Here is a 10,428-nt window from a genome sequence, read left to right as displayed (position 1 = left end):
TAGTCGACTAATTAGGTCAAAGGAGCGAGTGAATCAATGGACTAACAAATCTGAAGCAATCAAGTGTTGTTAGGCGACATGCAATCCTTGCAATCAGTACTGCAATTAGAAGGAAATAAGGTGTAAGATTTCTCATAATCAGCTATTCTAATTCGACCTCTTTATTGATTATTTAATTTGTTAATTGTCTCATAAAAAAGTAAAATACACTTCTAACTATATTGATTAAATATATTATAAATAAATAAAATAATTCAAGGCGGCAATCTTCCACAATGCTCAGTCACTCCCCTCTCTTTCTATATAAAGGAAGCTTTTCCATCCCCAAAGAGAGCATCAAGCTTCTCTCTTCTCTTCCCATTCTGCTCATGGCTTCCCCCGTCGCCATTGCCCTCTTCCTCCTCTTTTCCTCCGCCTTCGCTGTCGTCTCCTCCGTTCCTTGTCAGGACGTCCTGACCCTCTCCAAGCAAGGCGGGGCCGTCCCCGTCCGCAGCGACGAGGAGGTGAGAATGCTCTACCTGGAGTGGAGGGCTAAGAATCACCCCGCCGAAAACTACCTAGATCTGAACGAATACCGGCTCGAGGTCTTCAAGGAGAACCTTCAGTTCGTGGACGAGCACAATGCAGCGGCCGACCGCGGGGAGCAATCCTTTCGCCTCGGGATGAACCGGTTCGCTGACCTCACCAACGAGGAGTACAGGGCTAGGTTCCTCGGGAACTTCTCCCAGATGAGATCCACCTCCAGAAAGATCAGCAGCAGGTACCTGCTGAGAGAAGGGGACAATCTGCTCGATTCTATAGATTGGAGGGAGAACGGCGCCGTCGTCCAAGTAAAGAATCAGGCTCGTTGTGGTCAGTGATAGTTCCACCTCTTCTTTATCCCCCATTTTGTGCATGCGAATTTTGTTAGATTTATAAATTCATCTACTGCTAGTATCGAAATCTAAATATCCAGATCCATGAACTCACCTAACTGAATGAAGATTTGATCTATTTGATCTTGAACATATTAAATGAACATAAACAAACACTATACCAAGCTTGCTCACAAGCCCTTGATGAGATGTAAAGTACTTTGTTTCAATGATCTCAACAGGTATGCTAATTATACCCTCGATGGTATTTGTAGGAAGTTGTTGGGCGTTCTCTGCAGTTGCTGCCATCGAAGGTATCAACCAAATCGTCACCGGTAATCTGATTTCACTGTCGGAACAAGAATTAGTGGACTGTGATTCCGGCAACCGTGCCTGCAATGGTGGCCTCATGGACAATGCATTCAAGTTCATCATCAACAATGGTGGCATCAACAGCGAGCAGAACTACCCATACATAGGCCAAAAGGGGACTTGCAATACCACCAAGGTGATCTATATATTGACTAACCATTTGCAACTAGAGACACTTTATGTTTAGATTGTTGATGGCTTTATAAATCTTGTTTTGTGCATGCCTTTCTCATGCAGAAAAATGTTCATGTTGTGTCAATTGATTCGTATGAATATGTTCCTCGCAACAATGAAAAGTCTCTCCAAAAAGCCGTGGCAAACCAACCGGTTACTGTTGTCATCGAGTCCGCTGGAAGAGCTTTCCAACTTTATCGTTCGGTAAGATTCATCCAGAAGATTAACTTTTGGTAACTGCATCGGTCTGAATCATCCAATCTAGTGTTTTCATCCTCACAAAAGATTGTTTGTCTATCACATAATCCTCGATGAGTAATTTCATAAATTTTGTTCGGCTAGGATATACATTCAGCTGTGAATCCTTAGGTGGCCCAATTGAATGAGTTTTATGGGATGCCTTTCTTATAAACCGTTTTGATGTTTTACTAAGCTGGGAAGGTTATTCCTCCATACATTTAGGTATCATAACACAAAACATGTTCTTCTTCACACATGCTTTCATAATTAATATAATTTTTGTAGGGAATATTCACTGGAGCATGTGAAATTGCATTAGATCATGGTGTGACCATAGTAGGTTATGGTACTGAAAATGACAAGGACTACTGGATTGTGAAGAACTCATGGGGTGAGAACTGGGGAGAATCTGGTTATATTCGAATGGAACGGAATATTGCATACTCTTTTGGCAAATGTGGTATTGCAATGTATCCTTCTTATCCTGTAAAAGAAAGTACCAACTTGCTCAACCTTATTTCCAAAATATAAGTCTTGACTCTATGATATGTATTATCGAATGTGATCTTGTATGTCTATTATATATGTGTGAGCTCTGATATCATGGACTTGATTGAATGATAATAAGGTTACATCTGTTGTGATGTAATTATTTGTGTGAACCAAATGTCTCGCTATCAAGTATCAACTTCACCTTAATTGGTATAGCCGAGTTAATTATCACATGACAGATTTATAGAAATATCAACTTAACAGCCATTATTCCTCGGCGATCTGTTCGACACATCATTAAATTATCATACTTTGCTGCTATTGTTCCCTCGGTAATGTGAGATGTTTGTAAGCTCCTTACAATTTATCCCTTTTGGTATGCAATATTAATAGTCTCAAGAAAAATAGAGAAGGAGGAGCAAACATATTGTGGAATTGTCATTACCACTCGAAGCCCAACATATATAATATGACTTTTTACTTAACCAATGTCGGTAAGTTTCCAAAATTACCAAATCACGTAGGGTAATTTCCAAATTACCAAATCACGTAGGGTAATTTCAAAATTACCAAATCATGTATTTATTTTTTATTTTACCTTTATCAGTCAACTAATTCTTTAGATCAGTCGAATCAATTTCATTTTATCCCAAAATATCAAAATTTTAAGCAAATCAGTTGACCGATTTTAAAATCAGTCAACTAATTTCTTTTTTTGTTCAAAGTTGATTTTAGATAAAATTAGTTGATGCACCAAACGATCTCGGATTGACATAAAACTAGTTCTTATATATTCGTTTATCTCTCCTGATTATATTCATGCCCTCAAACGACAATTTAATGTTTGGTACATCAGCCGATTTGGCCTAAAATCGACTAATGAACCAATTAACATCGGATTGATATGAAACTAGTTCTTTTGTGTTCGTCTATCTCTCCTAATTATATTCATGCCCTCAAATATCAATTTGACTTAATATATTGAGAGCAATAATTTTTTGAACATAAATTTATTTGAAAAATTCAATCTGTGTTTAAAAAATCTAGCTAATGGACTAAACTACCTCAGATCGACATAAAACTAGATTCTACTTTTTCGGCTAGTTCTCATAATTATATTTATGCCCTAAAACATTAATTTGACCCAATATATTGAGAGCAATAATTTTTTAAAAATAAATTAATTTTTCAAATATTTTCGTATTAAAAAAATTATTGCTCTTAATATAATGAGTCAAATTGAGGTTTGAGGGCATCGATATAATTAGGAGAGGTAGACGAACAGATAGGAACTAGTTTCATGTCAATCCAAAATCATTTGGTCCATTAGTCGATTTTAGGCAAAACCGACTGATGGAACAAATGACCTCAGATTGACATGAACTAGTTCCTATGTGTTCGACTATCTCTTCTAATTATATTCATGCCCTTAAATATCAATTTCACTCAAGATATTGAGAGCAATGATTTTTTTGAACATGAAAATTTTAATTAGTGTTCAAAAAATTCGGCTGATGGACCAAACAACTTCGGATTGACATGAAACTAAATCTTGTTAGTACCCGGGGTAGTTTTTATATGGTCAACTAAGTTCAGTTAGGTCCTGTTATGTTTGATTCTTATGTCTAAGTGTGTAGGAGCTTAGGAACACAAGAAGTCGAGCGAAAGACGCGGCTAGCGAGAATGATGGCACGGGAAGGGAGTCGACGGGCTCGGTGCATCCGAAGGACGAGATGCTACGGAAGAGTACACTAGTGGACGAGAAGGACGCGTGCGGCGGTCCGAGGGATGAGAAGCTGGGGACGAAGGTTGCTTGAGCCTCGGGGTATCAGGGACCGGGTCAACTTGGTCGCTGGCTGCAGGCAGTGTTGACCAGAGGATTTCTAACGACTTGGTCAACATAGAAGCCATCTCAGCATACCCCTCCTCCGGCACGTCGCGATTCTGTTAACAATCTATCCACGTCATCATTTCGGTAGTTCCGTATTCTTAGTTTCCAGACAGGATCAGAGGGCATGGATATAATCAGGAGAAGTAGTCAAACATATATGAACTAGTTTCATGCCAACCTGAGATCATTTGGTCCATCAGTTGATTTTGGGCAAAATCGACTGATGGATGAAACAACCTCAGATTGACATGAAATTAGCTCCTATATGTTCATCTACCTCTTCTTATTATATCTATGCCCTCAAACATCAACTTGACTCAATATATTAAGAGCAAGGATTTTTTGCATACAAATATATTTGAAAAAATTAATTCATGTTCAAAAAATCAATATTCTCAATATATTAAGTCAAATTGATATTTGAGGGTATGGGTATAATTAGGAAAACTAGCTAAAAAGGATCTAGCTTCATGTCAATCCGAGGTCATTTGGTGTATCAGTCATATTTTTTTAACACGAATTAAATTTTTCAAATATTTTTATATTAATAAAATCATTGCTCTCAATCTATTGAGTCAAATTGACATTTGAGAGCATGGATATAATTAAAAGAGGTAGACGAACACATAGAAACTAGTTTCATGTCAATCCGAAGTTATTTTGTCCATCAGCCTGTTTTGCCCGTCCATTAGCAAGTTTTGGGTAAAATTGATTAATGGATCAAACGACCTCAGATTTACATGAAACTAATTCCTATGTATTCGTCTACCTCTCTTGATTATATTCATATCCTCAAACATCAATTTGACTTAATACAGTGAGAGCAATAATTTTTTGAACACGAATATTTTTAAAGAATTTAATTCGTGTTCAAAAAGTTATTGCTCTCAATATATTGAGTTAAATTAACATTTGAGGACATGAAAATAATCAGGAGAGTAGATGAACACATTAGAACTGGTTCATGTCAATCCGAGATCACTTGGTCCATTAATCGATTTTGGGAAAAATCGACTAATAGACCAAATAACTTCGAATTAACATGAAACCAATTTTTATGTGTTCGTCTAACTCTCCTGATTATTTCTATGTCCTCGAACGTCAATTTGACTTAATATATTTAGAGCGATGATTTTTTGAACACGGAAATATTTAAAAATTTAATTCATGTTTAAAAAATTATTGCTATAAATATATTGGGTCAAATTGATGTTTGAGAACATTGATATAATCAAGAGAACTAGCCGAACTCATAGAATCTAGTTTCATGTCAATTCGAGGTCGTTTATCCCATCAGTTAGATTTTTTTTAACATGAATTAAATTTTTTAAACATATTTATATTCAAAATATCATTGCTTTCAATATATTGAGTTAAATTAATATTTGAGGGTATGACTATAATCAGAAGAGATAAACAAACATATATGAACTAGTTTTATGTCAATCCGAAATCATTTACTCCATTAGCATATTTTGGGCAAATTCAGCTCATGTATCAAACATCAAATTGACGTTTGAGGACATGGATATAATCAAGAGAAATAGTCAATACATAGAAACTATATTTTCATGTCAATTCATGGTCGTTTTACTAATTTTACCTAAAATATATTTTTTTAAAAAACTAATCAACTGATTTACTTAAAATTTTGACATTTCAAAACAGAGCGAAATCGATTTGCTGATTAAAAAATCAACCAACTCATAAGAATAAAATGGAATATGAATACCTGATTTAATAATTTAAATTACTTTACATGATTTAATAATTTTAAAATTTTACCTATATATTTTATATACAGATTATAATGGCCTTTTGAGTACATACACCATCGTTGTGGGCTTTGGGTCCATGAGATTGACTACCGAAAAGACATAACAAGCATGAAACAAATAAAATATTTTAACTTGTATATTCAACATCTCATATAATTGTCATAAATCTTTTTTTATGAAAAATAAGGAAAAATGTTTTTCTTTCTAAAATAAATTTAAAAAATCACTTTTATGTGCAATGAAAATTAAAATGATAAAAATATTTCTTTAAACGATATTAATTTTAATTTTTGTTCATTTTTAATTATATTTTCCTCGAGAAAAAAAAATTTCCTTGTCTTGGAAATGATAAGAATGGAAAGAACACAAGCATTTTTAAAAGTGAAAGAAGTCGCCCTCGCTTTTTATCATTGGGTGAAAGGAAAATTGTTTTTCTTTCTATATTAAATATAAAAATCACTTTTATGTAAATGAAAATTAAAGTTGATCAAGTATTTGTTTAAACAAAATTTATTTTTGTTCATTTTTAATAATGTTTTTAAATTACTTTTTTTCTTCGTCAAGAAAAACAAAGATCATACTCAATATTTTTTTTCTTTGGAATGGCAAGAATGGAAAGTAAATGAGCATGCAACTACGGGCGTGGATGGTCAATTGATTCAGATCGGGTTGAAGCAAGGTATTATAAAATAATTCACAATTCGAACTTGACCGGAACAAAACCAGCTGAGCAACCCAAACTAATCCGAACAACCCTATTTGATTTTTACTATAAGATATTATTCTTTTATTCTATAACAAAATAATTAAATAAAAATTTAAAACACATAATAATATTTTAATTTAAATACGTAATAACAAACCTCATAATTATATTTCATGGTTTAAATATTTAAATTTAGTTTAATTATCTAAATTTTTAATTAATACATGAAAGAAATAATTATTTAAAAAATTTAAATCTTTCTGAAAATCAATATTAAACGATGAAAATTTTTGATAACAATAAAAAATCAAAAAGTTTTAAGTGGTTAAGTATCACATAATATCTTTATAATTTCAAGCTCCATTTTTTCATCCTAAATTCAAATCAACCGATCCAATTTTTAAAAAAAATTAAGTCAGATTTTGGATCCAACTGTTGGGCGTTACTAGAGACAAAGGGCATAGTTTCCCCTTTGTTACTCTCTTTGCTGTAAACATTAAGGAGACAAAGGGGCATCATTTCCCGTTCGTCTTCCCCAGCCTTCTTATAAATGTGCGTCCAAGCCTTTGAGAAGTGTGTCGATCGTCGATCGAAGAGAGCGCAGCAGAAGGTGATCAAAGAGGGGCTGTGAGGAGATTTGATCGAGCAGTAGAGAACGTTCAGAGGCCAGGATTTGGTTCGTAAAAGAGTTCGAGGAGGTTCCGTGAGGTGATCTTCTCGGCGACAGCAGCAGCGACGTCTCCGGCGGTTCTTCGGTGATTTCTTCGGGAGGTCACTGTGAGTGGTTACCGTATTGTTTTATTAGTATTTTATGCTCTTAAAATTACCAATAATAGTATCAGAGCATAGATTTGAAAGCATAAAAATCGACGCGAAAAAACTCATGTTTTTCTTCTTCTGTCGCGAAGAAGATAATGAACAGTGCGCATTTTTTTTTATTTTAATCGATTGTTCAATCGATTCAAATATTTGAATCGATTAATAAGGAATTGAATCGATTCAATTGATGGTACAGTGCCTCCTGTGCTGAATCGATTCATGAATCGATTGAGAAATAAAAAAAATGCTAACATTTCGTTTTGACGAAGCACTGTGAAAAAAAAAAACATGTATAAAAATAAAAAGTACATGCATGTTTTTTTTAATTTCTTTTTGCTTCTCCACGTTCATGAACAGTGGCTAACATTTAATTAAATATTTATTTATTAATTAATAATACATATCTATATGTATTTAATTAATTAAAAAAATATTTAATTAATTTATAGTTCGATTTACTGAAAATTGAATCAGATCAACTTGTCCAATCAAACCTAGGTCTGATTTAAATTATTAATTGATTTAAGCAGACTAGTTTGATTCAATGATACCTAAAGCTGGTTCAAATTATTTGTTGGTATAACCAGCTCGGTTTATTATTGAATTAATTAGGGTAATATTGATTACAAAAGTCAGGTTGATCAAATATGACCGGATTAGTTCTGTTGTGTCAGATTTGATCATAAAAAAAATTAGATTTGTTCTAATGGGTCAGACTTAATCCAATGAGCATTGGATGAATCAAACGGACCTGAGTTTGATCAATAAGTCTGAGATTCACTCAAATAGGCTTAAACAATAACAGAACATAGGTCAGAAATCCCTGTCCAATTAGATTAGTTCTAATGAGGACAATAGATTAAGTTTATGATCTGAATTCCTGATCGACCGATCCAATGTGTCAGTCACATGAGACTCCCTAAAATAAGAAAATTTGTTTTTCTTAATTGCTTGTGCATTTTGTATATTTTGTTCTATATGTGGGAATTGAATTAGACCGATTTTTGTTAATGGTCTGTCGGTTTTGTACTGACATCATGATTTTCAATTCCAGATACAAAGAGCGATATACACGATGACTGGTCGCTATGAACGACAACATGAGCTTTGGGAGGAGATCAAGAAGTTGGAATATGACCCGGATCACGGAGTCGGTAAGCTTATTGGTCGGCTCGATTGGTTGTTCTGGAATCTCGAGCAAGAAGGGTATCCAGTCCAGGAAACAGAAAGAAGATGGTCTCTGGTTTATTCATTATCGGAGCATCTAAGGTAGATAGCATTCCAACTTTAGGATGATTCTGATGGGCACATCTCATACTCAGAGATGTGCAGACATTTACTTCATTTGGAATGGGGTCCTGATGAATCTAAAGAGAATCTAGATCCCGAAGATATGGATCTCAAAAAATCTGAGGAGGATCCAGAAATGGATTCTGAAGATTTAGAGGAGGATCCAAATCCCGTAGAATCTGAAGATGATCCGAAAATGAACCTCGAAGAATTTGAAGAGGATCCAGAAATGGATCCCGAAGATTTTGAGGAGGATCTAGAGATGGATCCCGAACAATCAGAGGAGGATCCTCAAGAGTGTGTAGAAGATCCAGATATGGATCTGATGGATACATCTGAGGTTGAACCACCCATCATAGAATCCGGGACAAATGAGATGCAATTACCCACTGCTCTAGCATTTATCCTAGTGGGAGTAGTGCTAGCTTATCTATGTTACTGGTGTTATGTTTACTGTCGTTATGTACGAGCAGTGTTAGCTCATCTAGTTTTTGAGTCATGTAATAATTTCTGTCGTTATGTACGAACAGAATTATATAATGAAAAGTTATGTTATATGTTAATAAACTTAGAAATGATTTGTTCATTTCATGACATGATTAGTTCATGTAAATATGATTCGTTCATATATCCATATGATTAGTTCATATGAAAAATGATTAGTTCATTTTAATAATGATTCATTCATTAGATGGGATATGTGTGATATGATTGATCAATGTTGATTAGATTAGAACATACAAATGATGAGTGGAAATAATGTTATCACTTAATTTTGTAAACTAACTCTAATTTACACTGAGTCAATAAATAATTGCACATATATGAATTACACTGAAATAATAAATAATATGTTTATTTATGTAGATCATGGCAACTAAAAACATCATAGCTGAACTCAATAAGGGTGAGAAATTATATGGGGATAACTACAAAATCTGACACCTTAAGATACAATACGTTCTTGAGGAACAAGAAGTTCTAGAGGCTGTAAATCAAGTCATGGAAGAACCGGTTGATGGTTCTACAGCACAGCACAGACGTGACCTTGATGCCTATAAGGCATGTAAAAGGAAGGACTTCATTACTAAGGGTATATTGATTAGTTCAATGGTGGATGACCTGGTATTTGAGTATGAGTCATTACCATCTGCTCATGCTGTCTGGGTAGCCCTTAGAGAGAAGTACAGTGGAGTCAGTCTGAGTAAGCTCCGTCAGCTAACTATCAAGTTTGATAGCTGTAAACAGCGCTCGAATGTTACCATGGCCCAACATCTCAGGGAGATGGGTAACATGATTCGAGAGCTTAAGACTGTTGGTCATACGTTGATCGATGAACAACAGGTTCAAGCAGTTATCCGTTCCCTTCCTGATTCTTGGGAAATGATGAACCAGAATCTGACCCACAGTGAGAGTATTAAGACTTTCACTGATGTCTCACGCCATGTTGAACTTGAGGCGTAGAGGATTGAATCCGCAAGGATTTCTGGTCAAGCTTTTGTAGTTGAAGGTTCTGGTTCCAAGAATAAGAAAAGATGGTTTAAGAAAGGAAAGGGAAAAGGAAAGGAGGCTAGTGCTGTTGCTGTTAAAAAACAAATCAAGAAGAAAGGAAAGAGATATGGACAAAAACCTATGAGTAAGTTGACTTGCTTCAATTGTGGCAAGTGTTGGAGTGTATACTGAAAGCCTAAGCTTTGTAAACATTCATTATGAATAAAGAATCACATTTGGTCTAATTATCTACATTTGTTTGTAGTTGTTCATTTAATTTATATTGTAGATAACATAGTATGTGGTGTCACATACAGAAGA

At 34.6% G+C, this 10,428-nt stretch overlaps 1 protein-coding gene across 1 annotated transcript; it reads left to right on the top strand.

The window, feature by feature from the left end:
• Nucleotides 1-317: 317 nt before the first annotated feature.
• LOC121976344 (zingipain-2-like) lies at nt 318-2,302 on the top strand. Its single transcript, XM_042528474.1, has 4 exons — nt 318-852; nt 1,130-1,362; nt 1,464-1,604; nt 1,926-2,302. Exons 1-4 carry the CDS (start codon nt 369-371, stop codon nt 2,169-2,171), a joined length of 1,104 nt encoding a protein of 367 aa, XP_042384408.1. The 5' UTR covers nt 318-368; the 3' UTR covers nt 2,172-2,302.
• Nucleotides 2,303-10,428: the final 8,126 nt, after the last annotated feature.

The sequence above is a fragment of the Zingiber officinale genome, chromosome 4B (assembly GCF_018446385.1).
Source record: "Zingiber officinale cultivar Zhangliang chromosome 4B, Zo_v1.1, whole genome shotgun sequence".
Taxonomy (NCBI): domain Eukaryota; kingdom Viridiplantae; phylum Streptophyta; class Magnoliopsida; order Zingiberales; family Zingiberaceae; genus Zingiber; species Zingiber officinale.
The sequence above is the reverse complement of the archived record's forward strand: the minus strand, read 5'-3'. Positions and strand labels throughout refer to the sequence as shown.